At 38.4% G+C, this 17,863-nt stretch overlaps 1 protein-coding gene across 2 annotated transcripts in view; it reads right to left on the bottom strand.

The window, feature by feature from the left end:
* Positions 1-17,863, bottom strand: part of PLA2G4A (phospholipase A2 group IVA) — a 169,895-nt gene that overhangs the window by 78,250 nt on the left and 73,782 nt on the right. For both annotated transcript variants that reach the window (XM_047705424.1, XM_047705425.1), the window contains one exon: positions 8,440-8,477. In XM_047705424.1, coding sequence (XP_047561380.1) covers positions 8,440-8,477 — 38 coding nt within the window. The remainder of the gene's footprint in view (positions 1-8,439; positions 8,478-17,863) is intronic.

The following is a 17,863-nucleotide window of genomic DNA, read 5'->3' as shown; positions in this document are numbered from 1 at the left end:
TGGGGCCCCGGGCTCTTGGCTCCTCCGGACCGGAGACCAGGAGGCCGTCATCTTCATTCCCGCCCTCCGGAACTCTACGGAAAGCGCTCAGGGAACAAAAGCTCCCGAAAGCGAACCCGAGCGGATTACTCAGACCTGCCCAGGTAAGGGTGGTGCAACTCCGCCTGGGGCAAAGATGCTTGAGAATCACTACAACAGGCCCCTCCCCCAGAAGAGCAAAAAGAAATCCAGCCAGGACCAAATTCACCTACCAAGGAGTGCAGTTTCAATACCAAGGAGAGCAGCGGAATTCCAGAGGAGGAGAAAGCAAAGCCGGAGCTCATGGCTTTCTCCCCATGATTCTTTAGCCTTGCAGTTAATTTTTTTTTCTTTTTCAATTTTTTTCTCTTCATCTGCGAAATTTTTTAAACTTTTACCCTTTTCTTTTTTAACGTTTTTTAACTAGTTTATCTAATATATTTTTTCCTTTTTATATTGTTTCTTTATTCATTTTCTTCTTTTAATTGTTTCTTCTTTTTTTTTTCTATCTGAACCACTTTTTATCCCCTTTCTCCCCGCTCACGATTTGGGATCTCTTCTGATTTGGTTAAAGCATATTTTCCTGGGGTTGTTGCCACCCTTCTAGTATTTTACTTGCTCCTTCATATACTCTTATCTGGACAAAATGACAAGGCGGAAAAATTCACCACAAAAAAAAAGAACAAGAGACAGTACCAAAGGCTAGGGACCTAATCAATACAGACATTGGTAATATGTCAGATCTAGAGTTCAGAATGACGATTCTCAAGGTTCTAGCCGGGCTCAAAAAAGGCATGGAAGATATTAGAGAAACCCTCTCGGGAGATATAAAAGCCCTTTCTGGAGAAATAAAAGACTAAAATCTAACCAGGTTGAAATTAAAAAAGCTATTAATGAGGTGCAATCAAAAATGGAGGCTCTCACTGCTAGGATAAATGAGGCAGAAGAAAGAATTAGCGATATAGAAAACCAAATGACAGAGAATAAAGAAGCTGAGCAAAAGAGGGACAAACAGCTACTGGACCATGAGGGGAGAATTCGAGAGATAAGTGACACCATAAGACGAAACAACATTAGAATAATTGGGATTCCAGAAGAAGAGGAAAGGGAGAAGGGAGCAGAAGATATATTGGAGAGAATTCTTGGAGAGAATTTCCCCAATATGGCAAAGGGAACAAGCATCAAAATCCAGGAGGTTCAGAGAACCCCCCTCAAAATCAATAAGAATAGGTCCACACCCCGTCACCTAATAGTCAAATTTACAAGTCTTAGTGACAAAGAGAAAATCCTGAAAGCAGCCCGGGAAAAGAAGTCTGTAACGTACAATGGTAAAAATATTAGATTGGCATCAGACTTATCCACAGAGACCTGGCAGGCCAGAAAGAGCTGGCATGATATATTCAGAGTACTAAATGAGAAAAACATGCAGCCAAGAATACTATATCCAGCTAGGCTATCATTGAAAATAGAAGGAGAGATTAAAAGCTTCTAGGACAAACAAAAACTGAAAGAATTTGCAAACACCAAACCAGCTCTACAGGAAATATTGAAAGGGGTCTCTAAGCAAAGAGAGACCCTAAAAGTAGTAGATCAGAAAGAAACAGAGACAATATACAATAACAGTCACCTTACAGGCAATACAATGGCACTAAATTCATATCTCTCAATACTTACCCTGAATGTTAATGGGCTAAATGCCCTAATCAAAAGACATAGGGTATCAGAATGCATAAAAAAACAAAACCCATCTATATGTTGCCTACAAGAAACGCATTTTAAACCCGAAGACACCTCGAGATTTAAAGTGAGGGGGTGGAAAAGAATTTACCATGCTAATGGACATCAGAAGAAAGCAGGAGTGGCAATCCTTATATCTCAATTAGATTTTAAGCCAAAGACTATAATAAGAGATGAGGAAGGACACTATATCATACTCAAAGGAACTGTCCAACAAGAAGATCTACCAATTTTAAATATCTATGCCCCTAACGTGGGAGCAGCCATCTATATAAACCAGTTAATAACAAAGTCAAAGAAACACATCAACAATAATACAATAATCATAGGGGACTTTAACACTCCCCTCACTGAAATGGACAGATCATCCAAGCAAAAGATCAACAAGGAAATAAAGGCCTTAAATGACACACTGGAACAGACGGACATCACAGATATATTCAGAACATTTCATCCCAAAGCAACAGAATACACATTCTTCTCTAGTGCACATGGAACATTCTCCAGAATAGATCACATCCTTGGTCCTAAATCAGGTCTCAACCATTATCAAAAGATTGGAATCATTCCCTGCATATTTTCAGACCACAATGCTCTGAAGCTAGAACTCAATAACAAGAGGAAATTTGGAAAGAACCCAAATACATGGAGACTAAACAGCATCCTTCTAAAGAATGAATGGGTCAACCAGGAAATTAAAGAAGAATTGAAAAAATTCATGGAAACAAATGATAATGAAAACACAACGGTTCAAAATCTGTGGGACACAACAAAGGCAGTCCTGAGAGGAAAATATATAGTGGTACAAGCCTTTCTCAAGAAACAAGAAAGGTCTCAGGTACACAACCTAACCCTACACCTAAAGGAGCTGGAGAAAGAACAAGAAAGAAAGCCTAAACCCAGCAGGAGAAGAGAAATCATAAAGATCAGAGCAGAAATCAATGAAATAGAAACCTAAAAAAACAATAGAACAAATCAACGAAACTAGGAGCTGGTTCTTTGAAAGAATTAATAAGATCGATAAACCCCTGGCCAGACTTATCAAAAAGAAAAGAGAAAGGACCCAAATAAATAAAATCATGAATGAGAGAGGAGAGATCACAACTAACACCAAAGAAATACAGACAATTATAAGAACATACTATGAGCAACTCTACACCAGCAAATTTGACAATCTGGAAGAAATGGATGCATTCCTAGAGACATATAAACTACCACAACTGAACCAGGAAGAAATAGAAAGCCTCAACAGACCCATAACCAGTAAAGAGATTGAAACAGTCATCAAAAATCTCCCAACAAACAAAAGCCCAGGGCCAGACGGCTTCCCGGGGGAATTCTACCAAACATTTAAAGAAGAACTAATTCCTATTCTCCTGAAACTGTTGCAAAAAATAGAAATGGAAGGAAAACTTCCAAACTCATTTTATGAGGCCAGCATCACCTTGATCCCAAAACCAGACAAGGATCCCATCAAAAAAGAGAACTACACACCAATATCCTTGATGAACACAGATGCAAAAATTCTCACCAAAATACTAGCCAATAGGATTCAACAGTACATTAAAAGGATTATTCACCATGACCAAGTGGGATTTATTCCAGGGATGCAAGTTTGGTTCAACATCTGCAAATCAATCAATGTGATACAACACATCAATAAAAGAAAGAACAAGAACCATATGATACTCTCCATAGATGCTGAAAAAGCATTTGACAAAGTACAGCATCCCTTCCTGATCAAAATTCTTCAAAGTGTAGGGATAGAGGGCATATACCTCAATATTATCAAAGCCATCTATGAAAAACCCACCGCAAATATCATTCTCAATGGAGAAAAACTGAAAGCTTTTCCGCTAAGGTCAGGAACACAGCAGGGATGTCTGTTATCACTACTGCTATTCAACATAGTACTAGAAGTCCTAGCCTCAGCAATCAGACAACAAAAGGAAATTAAAGGCATCCAAATCAGCAAAGAAGAAGTCAAACTATCACTCTTCACAGATGATATGATACTATATGTGGAAAACCCAAAAGACTCCACTCCAAAACTGCTAGAACTTGTACAGGAATTCAGTAAAGTGTCAGGATATAAAATCAATGCACAGAAATCAGTTGCATTTCTCTACACCAACAGCGAGACAGAAGAATGAGAAATTAAGGAGTCCATCCCATTTACAATTGCACCCAAAACTATAAGATACCTAGGAATAAACCTAACCAAAGAGACTAAGAATCTATACTCAGAAAACTATAAAGTACTCATGAAAGAAATTGAGGAAGACACAAAGAAATGGAAAAATGTTCCATGCGCCTGGATTGGAAGAATAAATATTGTGAAAATGTCTATGCTACCTAAAGCAATCTACACATTTAATGCAATTCCTATCAAAGTACCATCCATTTTTTTCAAAGAAATGGAACAAATAATCCTAAAATTTATATGGAACCAGAAAAGACCTCGAATAGCCAAAACAATATTGAAAAAGAAAGCCAAAGTTGGTGGCATCACAATTCCGGACTTCAAGTTCTATTACAAAGCTGTCATCATCAAGACAGCATGGTACTGGCACAAAAACAGACACATAGATCAATGGAACAGAATAGAGAGCCCAGAAATAGACCCTCAACTCTATGGTCAACTCATCTTCGACAAAGGAGGAAAGAATGTCCAATGGAACAAAGACAGCCTCTTCAATAAATGGTGTTGGGAAAATTGGACAGCCACATGCAGAAAAATGAAATTGGATCATTTCCTTACACCACACACGAAAATAGACTCAAAATGGATGAAGGACCTCAATGTGAGAAAGGAATCCATCAAAATCCTTGAGGAGAACACAGGCAGCAACCTCTTCGACCTCAGCCGCAGCAACATCTTCCTAGGAACATCACCAAAGGCAAGGGAAGCAAGGGCAAAAATGAACTATTGGGATTTTGTCAAGATCAAAAGCTTTTGCACAGCAAAGGAAACAGTTAACAAAACCAAAAGACAACTGACAGAATGGGAGAAGATATTTGCAAACGACATGTCAGATAAAGGGCTAGTGTGCAAAATCTATAAAGAACTTAGCAAACTCAACACCCAAAGAACAAATAATCCAATCAAGAAATGGGCAGAGGACATGAACAGACATTTCTGCAAAGAAGACATCCAGATGGCCAACAGACACATGAAAAAGTGCTCCATATCACTCGGTATCAGGGAAATACAAATCAAAACCACCATGAGATATCACCTCACACCAGTCAGAATGGCTAAAATTAACAAGTCAGGAAATGACAGATGCTGGCGAGGATGCGGAGAAAGGGGAACCCTCCTACACTGTTGGTGGGAATGCAAGCTGGTGCAACCACTCTGGAAAACAGCATGGAGGTTCCTCAAAAAGTTGAAAATAGAACTACCCTATGACCCAGCAATTGCACTACTGGGTATTTATCCTAAAGATACAAACGTAGTGATTTGAAAGGGCACATGCACCCGAATGTTTATAGCAGCAATGTCTACAATAGCCAAACTATGGAAAGAACCTAGATGTCCATCAACAGACGAATGGATAAAGAAGATGTGGTATATATACACAATGGAACACTATGCAGCCATCAAAAGAAATGAAATCTTGCCATTTGCGACGACGTGGATGGAACTAGAGGGTATCATGTTGAGCGAAATAAGTCAATCGGAGAAAGACAACTATCATATGATCTCCCTGATATGAGGGAGAGGAGATGCAACATGGGGGGTTGAGGGGGTGGGAGAAGAATAAATGAAACAAGATGTGATTGGGAGGGAGACAAACCATAAGTGACTCTTAATCTCACAAAACAAACTGAGTGTTGATGGGAGGAGGGGGGTTGGGAGAGGGGGGTGGGGTTATGGACATTGGGGAGGGTATGTGCTATGGTGAGTGCTGTGAAATATGAAAACCTGGTGATTCACAGACCTGTACCCCTGGGGATAAAAATATATTATATGTTTAAAAATAAATAAATAAATAAAATTAAAAAAAAATTTTTGAAAAGATCATTTAACCACATTATCCAATATAAAAATGGTCAGTATAGTATATTAAAACATGGATTACACAGTTTTTAAATTTGACTATTATGAGGCTTAGGCAACAAGGAGGAAAGAGATCAGAGTGAATGAGTGTTTTTTAAGTTAAGCCTTAGGATAAATTCTCTGTTATTTTTTATTATAATATATTAGGTGGGTACCTTCTAACCATTTTAATAAAAATCTCACCTACACAGTTGTCTCTGTGAACTCATCTCAATTGTGTTTCCTTTTCTGCTCCTAAGAGTAACCACTACCTTCGACTTGCTCTTTAGTATTCCAAGGTATTAATTTATAATTTTACAGTATATATTTATATCTCTAAATTATAGAGTCATTTTACAGTTTTTTAGGTTTTTTTTTTAATAAATGGTATCAACTGTATGTATTCTGTAATTTCTTCTCCATGAAACATTTTGTTTTTGAGTTCATATAAATAGATATATAAATAGAAATAATTCAAACATTTTTACTATTATGGAGTATTTCCATGATTAGAATATAATTTATTTATCTATGAACATTGGGGTTACTTCTAATTTCTCTAAACTATTACAAACAGTTTTACTATGAACATGTGGTGCACATGTGGAAAACTTTTCTATATCATATTTATATAAAATAATATATGCTTTTTCTAAAGGACATCTCATTAAATCATCACAATATGCTTATAATGCACTTTCTTATTTTACAAATGAGTAAAAAAGTGTTTAAAAATCTTTCAGCTGTTCACATAATTAGCAAGAGGCAGATTTGAAACTAGGACTTCTCATTCTGGAACTCATGTTCCTTATAATATACAATGCTGATCACTATCTTACATTAAGCACAAGGAGTTTAATATTTTAAAAAAGATTTTATTTATTTATTTAACAGAGAGAGAGATGTCACAAGTAGGCAGAGAGGCAGGCAGAGAGAGGAAGCAGGCTCCCTGCCAAGCAGATAGCCCAATGCAGGGCAAAATCCCAGTACCTTGAGATCATGACCTGAGCTGCCTTCAGACCATGAGCCACCCAGGCGCCCAAGAGTATGATTTTTTTTGAGCAATAAATACAGATGTTTAGAAGATATTAGTATAAACTGTAAAAGAAAATTCAACATATTGAGTAATTTTATAAATATAGTAAGAGAAGTTTGGTTCATTTATTTCCTCTTTCATGTATTATCTTTTTTTTTTTTTCAAAGATTTTGTTTTTTTGACAGAGAGAGCGTGAGAGAGCACAAGTAGGGGGAGTGGCAGAGAGAGGGAAAAGCAGGCTCCCAGCCAAGCAGGGAGCTCTAAGCAGGGCTCAATCCTAGGACCCTGGGATCAAGACCTGAGCCAAAGGCAGATGCTTAACTGACTGAGCCACCAGGAGCCCCTCATGTATTATCTTTAACTCTAATTTTCTTTCTTGATTTTACTTTATATCTAATGGAAGACATTCCATGGAAAGTTGACTTTTTCTTTAAAGAACATTTCCATTTCAGAGACCAAATGAACACGTAAAAATAGAGTTTGATTAAAGATCATTATAAACGTATAATAACTTGCTTCTCGACAATGTATCTTAATTAGCTGAGTTTTTCCTACATTTTTTTGATAATTATGGTTTGTCACAGTGAATTTCTTTTACATGCTATAGGCCTAATTATAGCACTGAAAACCATTTCCCATTAAGACAAATAGCATGACTTTCTTGTCAAATAATAAAAAATTTTCTAATCTCATGCTATAAAATATACTACTTTGAAGCAAGAATCAACACAATGCAGAGTAACACAACTCAATTACTTGGACTGCCCTTTGATACTTCCTGATGTATCTTCAGGGACAGTGGTAATTTATGTAGTAATTTACTAAGCTCAATCAACATGTTATAGGAACCAAAATAAGAGAAAGAAATACCTAACCCAATGTCAATGTATCCATCCTCATTCATTTGGCAAATCACACAATAGGAGAATATTACACTGATATATGTGGTGTACTAGTTACCTTGGTAAAACCCATTTTCACAGGGAAGTTCAAGGAGACACAGAGAGTTTGAGGGAGGTGGGATGTAGTGAACTCAGCGTTAGATCTGGCTAATTCTCCAGGTAGGCCTGACTCCTCTAAGATGCATCATTTGGAAATAAATAATTTCCCAACATGTTTTTGGAGACAACTTTGAAAGAGCAAAATGCTTCATGGAACTTTACTACTTGCAGTCCTGCTGATCTCCATATACAAAAACAGTCTCAATTTTCATTTTTTCTTTTTTATAGTTTCCTGTTTCTGTTTACTTTCATGTTTTTGAATATCTATCTGAATCAACGATGAAAAAGAGACTTAAATAACCGTATTGTTCATTTCTGTGGGAAATGAACCTCAGGGAGAACTCTCTAAAAGCTCTTATTATTGACCTTACAAGCCCTAAACTCTATTACATAAGACCAAACTACAGGAAAATTAAGCAAAGATATTACATTTATTATTATTTTTTAATGCAGTAGCTAACAGGGAAGAGCTAAAGCAAAGTCTAATACATTTTTTATACAAGTGTCAGAATTATTTTATATTTTAAAAGTTTACCCTTTAAAAATTAAAATAAGTCAGTGGATCACTCACAATATTTTCCACCCAATGAAATAAATGTACTTACCAAACTTCAAGAGACATTTCCACAAACATTTCAGTGACCTAGAACAGATGTATTAATCAGATTAGGCCATAAAATGGATGTGTGTTACATATAATACAAACAAGGTCAAAACAATTTTTGAGTGTCAGATAATTTTTAACCTAAAAGAATTCTAAAAATAAAAGTAATATAGCATCATGAAGACCCTAAATTATGGGGGTATATATATATATATAATTTTGCTATTCTTCATGATAAAGCCTATTTAATTAGTCATTTTAGTGAATGTAAGAATTGCCTCTACACAGTTGTTTTCTTTTTCTACTAAAATGAAGTAGTTGAGTTCTATAAACATTATGCATGAAACCTAAAAATTGCCTCTGAAGGTGTGCCTATTACTCAGGAACTATCCCTGGGCCAAGAAAGCCTGGGTGAAAATGTACACAGGTGCATTTGTGACAAGTGTGGGCTGGAATAAACTGGAGACAGAGCACCTATCCAAGATGGCAGCAGGACCAGGGGCCGGCCAACTATGGTCAGCTCAGGAAACATCTACAGATGTTTCTGTAGATGTTTGAGTTGGTGGGGCTGTCTGAGTTGGTGGGGCTCAGGTTTTCATTTTTTCAACTGTGAGCCAACCAAATTTATCAGAGGACTCCGTCCTGCCAATGGGCCAATTGCACCTTAATGGAAAAGAGAGTGATTAATATCTACAGAGAAGAAGAGGTATTAAAGGTGTCTTTCCGAAGACTATACATCTGTTGTATGGAAAGACCTTCTCTGTACTACCCCCTGCCACTACTTATGAATAATGTAATTTTAGACTGTTATGAGAACCAAATGAGAAAATGTTTTGCAGGTTGCTGTGTAACTGTAAAATGGTGCTTTTTTTTTTTTTTTTAATATCAGTTACCTTAGATTATAGTTAGAGTGAACCTGCCCAATACCTTTGGATAGAACAGAACTCGGATATGCTTCTTAAAAGGTGAAGAGGATGTTTTTGGAAGCAACACAAAATGCTATAGGTTATTAGCTTTGTTTTCTCTTTGGTTTCAGAGGATGGAAAAAAACAAGCTAGAAGGAGCTTTCTAAAAGGTTAAAATAAGTTCATGGCTAACTCTCAGGACTGCATTTTATGAGTAAGAAAAAGGTACTGAACTCATCTGTACAAGAATTTGCCTCTCCCACTAGACTGTGAGCTTTATCTTATATAGATCTCTATTACTAGCTCATTGCACAGTCTTTGGTATTCAACACATAATCGATACATACCTGTTGAATTACTGTGCATGTGTGTGAGGGATGGCACAAGGTGGTCTTTCCTTATCAAGAAACATTTCATCGCTTCTAAATATACAATCATGGGTTGGTCTAACAAACACAGCAGTTCCTCTGAAATCCCATGACCTTTATTCATCAAGGCAGCATATCACATTACTTTGAAGTTAACAAAACAATCAAGAATCCCAGTACAAATGGAATTACACATGCCCAGATGAATCAGAGTTCAGTTTATAAGTAAAAAAGGTGACTGGCTTCTAAATTAATGTAACGGCTCTCTGTTCTACCAATGGTAGCCCTGCTCAAACCACATCCCAGTACATTGTGTCAGTACCCTATTTCTAAATTTCAAATGGAGTCTTTCCCAAAGAGAGCTTAGAAAACGTTATAGTGAATGAGGCCGCTTTGGATATTTAGTGAGAAAAACAAGATGTGGGTAAAACATGGTCTGTTCCCCCACCCCCCCAAAAAACATATGAAAGCTGGTATTAAAATGAGACCAGATTTACTGTTTTTGTCGCCAGAGGGCAAAAACACCACAGGAGAATGGAAACTCAAAGAACAACATTACGACTCTTTGTTAAGTTTTCTAACAAACGGAAAGATTGGAAGCTGGAAAGGGCTTCCTAGTCCGATGTGCCTCGCGATGACAGACTTGAGAAAAAAGATGTCTCCCCAACAGGCAGGTCCCTAAGCAATTCAGATGTTAAGATAATCAATGCCTGGTTGTACCTAATGCCTACTTGTCCCAACAACTTAATAAATAAAAGGAAAATCAACTGCGCTATGCTCATAGTCACATTTGTCTTTGCCACAGAATGTCCCTTCTATAACCACCCACAGCGCTTCTTGGCTAAGACATCCCTAATCCTAGACTGACAGGTAAGACTTCCTAAATGAAGGCAGGAGGAGCGAAGGGAAGACACAGGATTTTCCCACCATGCAGGGTAATACAGAATGTGTTGTGGTGGGACTTGTCACATAGATGGGATCCTCATTTCCACATGTTGCCCAGGTGGATCACCCACAATCTGGAGGAAATTTTAAACTCTCCCACCTGATGTGCCATGCTCAGACATGCTATGAAAACTGACATTTACAATCTCGCCACACCTTTTAACCTGAAACATGTCATTCAGATGCGATAGCCACAAAAACATGTACTTCCTGTGAGGCATGAAACAAGTCTTGTAAATTCCTTCCCACCCACCACATCACAGTCTTCCACACTGCTTGCAGTCTCAAGGCAATCTGAAGGAAAGGTGACCAAGTCTCTCTGGCTCTCCCCAACCCCGTAACGCCTAGCTAGAAACCAGACAAATGAGAAGAACTCCACCTCTTCTAGGAATTATAAAGGTAAGAAGCAGACTGTACTCAGTGTACGTTCCTGTGGAAAACAACAATCTCATCTTTGAATTCCACAGAGGAAAGCAACTTTAGATGCTTACAATGGGAGATGTTCACCTGGGGGGTAGGGAGATGGGGAGAAGGTAAGGACCTAGAGGAGAGAAACTATATCAAGAAGCCATTTTAGATTTTAAAATAATTTACTTTTTAAAAGATTTTATTGGGACTCCTGGGTGGCTCAGTTGGTTGGACGACTGCCTTCGGCTGAGGTCATGATCCCGGAGTCCCGGGATCGAGTCCCGCATCGGGCTCCCAGCTCCATGGGGAGTCTGCTTCTCCCTCTGACCTTCTCCTCACTCATGCTCTCTCTCACTGTCTCTCTCTCTCAAATAAATAAATAGAATCTTTAAAAAAAAAAAAGATTTTATTTATTTATTTGAGAGAGAGAGCAAGAGAGAGAACACATGGGGGAGAGGGAGAAGCAGACTCTCCGGTGAGCAGAGTGCCCCAATGCTGGACTGGATCCCAGGACCCGGAGATCATGACCTGAGCCCAAGGCAGAGGCTTAACCCACCCAGGTGTCCCTTAAAAATAATTATTTAAAGTACCTAACTGGGGCACCTGGATGGCTCAGTGGGTTAAAGCCTCTGCCTTCCACTCAGGTCATGATCCCAGGGTCCTAGGATCGAGCCCCACATCGGGCTCTCTGCTAGGCAGGGAGCCTGCTTCACCCCTCCTCCCCCGCCTGCCTCTCTGCCTACTTTGGTCTCTGTCAAATAAATAATAAAAAAATCTTAAAAAAAAAAAAAAAGTACCTAACCCACTAATTTACTTGCAAACTTTCCAGGGTTATTTTGAAATGATAAAGCTAAAGCAACAAGCATAGTGCCTGCCTGGCATTAAGAGGTTTTTTAAAATTATTATTATGAGGGCGCTTGGGTGGCTTGGTGGGTTAAAGCCTCTGCCTTCTGCTCCGGTCATGATCCCAGGGTCCTGGAATGGAGCCCCGCATTGGGCTCTCTGCTCAGCAGAGAGCCTACTCCCCCCGCCCCCGCTCCCTCTGCCTGCTTCTCTGCCTACCTGTGATCTCTGTCTGTCAAAAAAATAAAATAAAATCCTTTAAAAAATGATTATTATAAAAAGACACACACAAATGATTTGAAGCTTGAGAATCTATCCCATTAGTAAAGAGCTCTTCAAATATGCTATGCTTTTGCTTATTAATATACCCCAGCATTTACAACCTTCACTGTCAAAAAAACATTACATTGAATTCTGATCCCTCCTGACTCTATGTACTCTTCCCCACCCACCCTCAGAAAAATAAAACAGCAACGGATCCCCAGGCAGATTTAATAATCATTTACATCTTTTGAGAGAATAACAGCATATTTTGTTTTATCTGTATATACCTGACCTATACAAGATAAAATAAAATTATGTTTAAAAAATAAGGGCCACTTTTACTAAAAATCATGTTCCATATGCTGTAACCCTATCCAGTGAAGAAGGAAACAGATGTGGATCTCACAAGAGGCAATTCAAGGGCAGAGCAGAAATTAACAATTCCACCAATACAAGCCAGATCACGTCTAGGTAAATTTTGCAAGTTTAAAATTGAATGAGATACTGCTAAAGTCACTTTTTAAAATATATGTGATGTTTTTTTTTTAATTGAGATGTAAGTAACATTTAACATTATATTGGTTTCAGGCACATAACACAATAATTTAACATTTTTATATTGCAAAATGATTACCACCGTGTACTGTCTAGTTAACATATACAACTTCTTAATAAAATAATATTTGCATTTACTACCAGGAATCATCTTAATCCATTCACCTAAGAATTCAGGATAATTGTCCCCCCCCAGTATCACAAATGGTCTTAAAAGATTTGAACGATTAAAAAATATACCATTTCTCCTACAGTCATGTTCTCCTCTATCATGCAGGGTTCCTCCCTACATTTGAGGATCATCCCTCTTTCCTTGATTTAAGTTCCCTTTCCCTTATGTAGACACTGGAAATTCTAAACAAGATTTCCTAGAGCAATATTACCAAACCAAAATGCTACCCCTTTTTCTCCAAATGGGAATGTCTCAGACTCTAGTTTCTCCTTTTCAAACTTAATTTACTTTCATGATTCCTGTCTGAGTACTTCCCAGATTTTCTGTATTTCTCGTAAGTGCATTCATTTTCCTTTCATCCAAAAGTGACTCAAGCATCTAACGTGTATCAGGATAGGTATGCAATAATAATCAAGCTGAATGTATTCTACTCCTTGATGGAACTTCAGGCCAGTAGAGGACCCAAGGAGACAAGAACATTCTAAAATGCCCTATAATTTAAAAGTTGTAAAATGTGAAAGTGTCAAAAAAGACTCAGTTAAGTTTCCATTGCTAGCATCCTCAAATGAAAACGTGTTCTCTCCTATAAGCCAGGAGTTGTTTGACCTGTGTTTGAACTCTGACCTGTACCATTTCATGACATTCACCTCCTAGCCAAAGATCCCTCAGACTTCTCATAAAAGAATATAGTCCTCTTACTTCCCCTCCAAACTCTGCATTGTCTCATTCACTTAGCTAAACTGTGATCTGAGTCTTCACACATGAATACGTAGTTTTCCAAAGAAATCATCCTGACACTAACTTCACATTCTGAACTCAGCATCAAACTACTGTCTTTTTAAAGCTTTGCCACGCTCTCTTCTATAGAATGACCTCATTCATCTTCCAGTTTGTAATCATGAATAAGCAACAATCAAAGAAAGCAAAATCAGTCAGAAGCAGATGCCACTGGAGCCAGGAGACATGGCTATTTTTAAACAATACCACTAACATCGAAATAAAGACAGCAAATAACACCACCACACCACGTCAACCCGAGGGGCTATCTTCCTCAAAGTACTGGCCTAAACAAACTAATCTCAGCTAGAGAATAAAGAAGTGTAATCTTTCTCTACTGTCCCTCAGAACCTCAGCATTTTTAAGATTCTCTTGAAGGGGCTACTTTGTTTACACCAAACACAGCAAATTCTGAAGATGTTATATCTTTCCATTTTAAAATGGGATTCTGTAACCCACTGTCACACTATATATATTCAGTAATGGGTGACTGGAGCATTTTTGAACTGTGTTAAATGATCACTAAAGAAATCACTAAACTATATACGTGTGTGTGTGTGTGTGTGTGTGTGTGTGTGTGTGTGTACATATTCATTTTGTTAAGTTCAAACAAATAAGTAAGCACATGACAGATAGTTAAATCTGGCCAGTTGCAATGAGAATATCTAGTATTTATTTAGTGCATACTGGGCCAGGCACTGTTCAAAAATTTTCCATGTATTAATTAATTTAGCCATAACCCAACCTTAAGAGGTAGGTACTATGTATAACCCTATTTCACAGATGATGATGCACGGAAAAGAGAAAGAAAAAAAAACCAAACTTGTTTAACATCACATGGGCCATTAAGTAGCAGGATCATGATTCCAACCCAGGCAGTGACTGACTGACTCTGAGCTTGGGGTCCAAAACATCAGGTCCTGCCAATTTCTTTCAAATGACAACTGTGATGCTCTCTTACTTTGTGACTCCAATAAACACAACCTAACCCTAAATGCCAGGGAGAAAACTAAACAAAACAAAACAAAACAAATGTGGACCCAGCCCTAAGACTGGCTTTTTCCTAAAAACAACAAAAAAAATAATAAACAACCAAAAAAGTTCAAAAATTGAGTGATAAATCAGTCTTGGGAAGAGCCAGATGGATCCAGTGTAAATTCCCACTCTGCAGCTCCAGCTGATCTCACTGCCCCAAGCAATCATTCCATTCACCTCCTGCAGACCCGAGAAAGCTGCTGTCGCACTCCTCATCCTCGTCCCTGGCCACAGAGGTCTGCTAACAGCGGATTCGACCTTTTTGTTTCCACTAGGAAACGTACCCTGTCTCTTTGCCTCCTAACCTGCTGCTTCCTAATACATCTGAGGAAGAAGCCAAATCCTGTTTCTCGAAATTCCCCATTACCGGGTCAAAAACCTTCCACAATTCACTGCTGTTGGTAAGAAAACGTCCAGATTCTAACATCTCAAATTCGAGCTCTGCTGTAGCTTAACCCCTGTGTACCCCTTCTTCCTTTATGCATGGATGCTCTGCTCCCATCACACTGGTGTAGACACTGTTTCCTGAACATGCTTGTCCTTCCGAGTCCCATGACTATGAGCAAAGGCCCAGGCTATTCTCTCCACCAGAAGGGCCTTCCACCCCGTTCATAATCCAACCACATCCTTCCTTTAAGGACAAGCCTGAACTACTGGTATCCACTGTAACTCACTGAAAAATCCCATCCCCTTTCCCCTCCCTGTTCTCATCTCCTACCACAATCCCTACTACTCTTTCTCAGTATGTTCCAGCATATTCTCTTCAGCGCTGTTACTCAACACACCAGGCAAACTTCCATTGCCGGACTTTTCTACTTGGAGCAACTTCTGCCGCACCCCCCACACCCCAGTATCATCAGAAATGCTCTTAGCCACGTTTTTGGAACTGTACTTGCAACTCCCTTTACATACATAAACTCTTCTTTCCTCCTTCCCTGGTTTATTTAGCATGTATTGCTATCACTACCTAATATAAGTAACTTTTGTTTATTTATCTTGCTTCTTGTCTCCTTTACTAAGTAGAACAGAAGTTCTGCGAGGGGAGGGATTCTTAGTGTTTTGCTCACTGCCGAATAGGTAGTATCTAAAGACTGTCTGACATACAGTAGGTGTTTAATAGTTGTTTGTGAAATGAATGAATAATTCCTTCTTATAACTCTCACTGTGTATATTATCTACACTATCTATTTGGCACTTAAAATTATACAATGTAAATACTAAACTCTAGTTAATGATATGCTAAATGTTTAGGGGTGAAGGATAGTGTTATCTGCAGTTTGTTTGTTTGCTTATTTATTTAGAAAGTGCATGAGTAGGGGGAGGGGCAGAGGGAGACAGAGAGACAGAAGCTCAAGCAGACTCCCTGCTGAAGCAGAGCCCAACACAGGGCTGGATCCCCTGACCTCAGCACCACAGCCTGAGCAGAAATCAAGAGTCAGACACCCACCAGACTGAGCCACTCAGGCAGCCTCTCCAATTTGTCCTTAAATGCATCAAAAAAGTAAGATGGTTTGGAGCACGGGGTGGCACAGTTGGTTAAGCAGCCAAATCTTGGTTTCAGCTCAGGTCGTGATCTCAGGGTTGTGAGACTGAGCCCCATGTAAGGGCTCTGTGCTCAATGAGGAGTCTGCTTAAGACTCTCTCTCTTTCTCCCTCTGTCCCTTCCCACCCCACCCGCTCTCCCCCCCCCCCTAAAATAAATAAATGGTATTTAAAAAGTAAGATGGTTTGATGGATGTGTAGAAGGGCAGATACGTGGCAAAGTAAACACAGTAAAACATGAATTGTAGAGTCTATGTGTTAGTTATACAAATCTTTCAACTTTTTTTCCATGCTTAAAAATTTTTATAATAAAATTTGGAGAAAAATATAACACTTTAGAAAGTCCTTCCCTGACTATATAAACTTCAGTTGCCCACCAACTATTCCTTATCATATCCCTCTGCTCTATTTTCTTCACAGTATTTCTCTCTAGAGGATATTGTACTGACTGTCCTTTCCTTCTGTTTCTATATACCTCCCCCATTAGAATGCAAGCTCTCTGGGAACCCAAACATCATCTGTCACGTCCTCTACTGTTTGCCCATCACCTAGAATACTGCTTAGAATACAAGTGTTTAATAACTCCTAAGTAAGTAAATTAATGAACAGATGCTTCATGACACTACTTATTGTATTACTTATCAATTTACACATGAATGTTTTACTCCTTTCCAAATGGATTACTAGTTCCTTGAAGATGAACTTGTTGTAGCTTTCTTAATATTTAGCAAAGTATTAGCTACAAAATTTTAGCTGTTCAAATTCTCATATTAAAAAATAGTCTACTGGGTGGCTGGGTGGCTCAGTTGGTTAAGTGTCTGCCTTTGGCTCAGGTCATGATCCCAGGGTTCTGGGATGGAGCTCTACATTGGGCTCCTTGTTCAGCGGGGAGTCTGCTTCTCCCTCTCTACTACTACTACTACTACTACTCTCTACTACTACTCTCTGCTACTCCTTACTGCTGCTCATGCTCTCTCTCTCTCTCAAATAAATAAAATCTTAAAAAAAAATAATCTACTGATAGGTCAGTATTTTAAAATCATATAATAAATTTTTTTTGGCAACCCTGGGTGGGCACAAGATGAAAAATTTTTATTATTGCATTATTATTGTTTTGCTTCCATATCTGTAAAATGTAAAGAATTAAAAATTCTTGAATGAAAATGGTCATATAAAAAAGGTATTCTTTCTTGATCATAGAACTTTATAAATTAGAATGGATCTTATAAATAAATTAATCAAAAATTCTATTTTAGAGATGAAGAAAATAAGGCAGAAAGAAAGAGTGACAAATCAAACATTGTAGAGGGAGACTAGTGACCAAGACAAAATGAGAGAATGGATCTCCCAATTCCCTGAGTGGATAGTACAAGCCCGTGGGAATCTGGCAATCTCCATCTGGAGACTCCCGTTCTTTTTCTAGCTGGCTGCTGGCCACAGAAATCACTCTCTGTTGACTCAGTATTGACTTCTGGATGACAAAATTTTGAAGAAGTTTTTGTTAATAATGTCTTGGCAGGAAACCTGTGTTCTCTCTTCTCTCTTGGCCAAATCCAAGAGTTGTTTTTTTTTTTTGTTTTTTTTTTACTGTTTCAGACTGCTATAATCAAA

The sequence above is a fragment of the Lutra lutra genome, chromosome 15, assembly GCF_902655055.1.
Source record: "Lutra lutra chromosome 15, mLutLut1.2, whole genome shotgun sequence".
In the NCBI taxonomy this organism is placed as follows: Eukaryota; Metazoa; Chordata; class Mammalia; order Carnivora; family Mustelidae; genus Lutra; species Lutra lutra.
The sequence above is the reverse complement of the archived record's forward strand: the minus strand, read 5'-3'. Positions and strand labels throughout refer to the sequence as shown.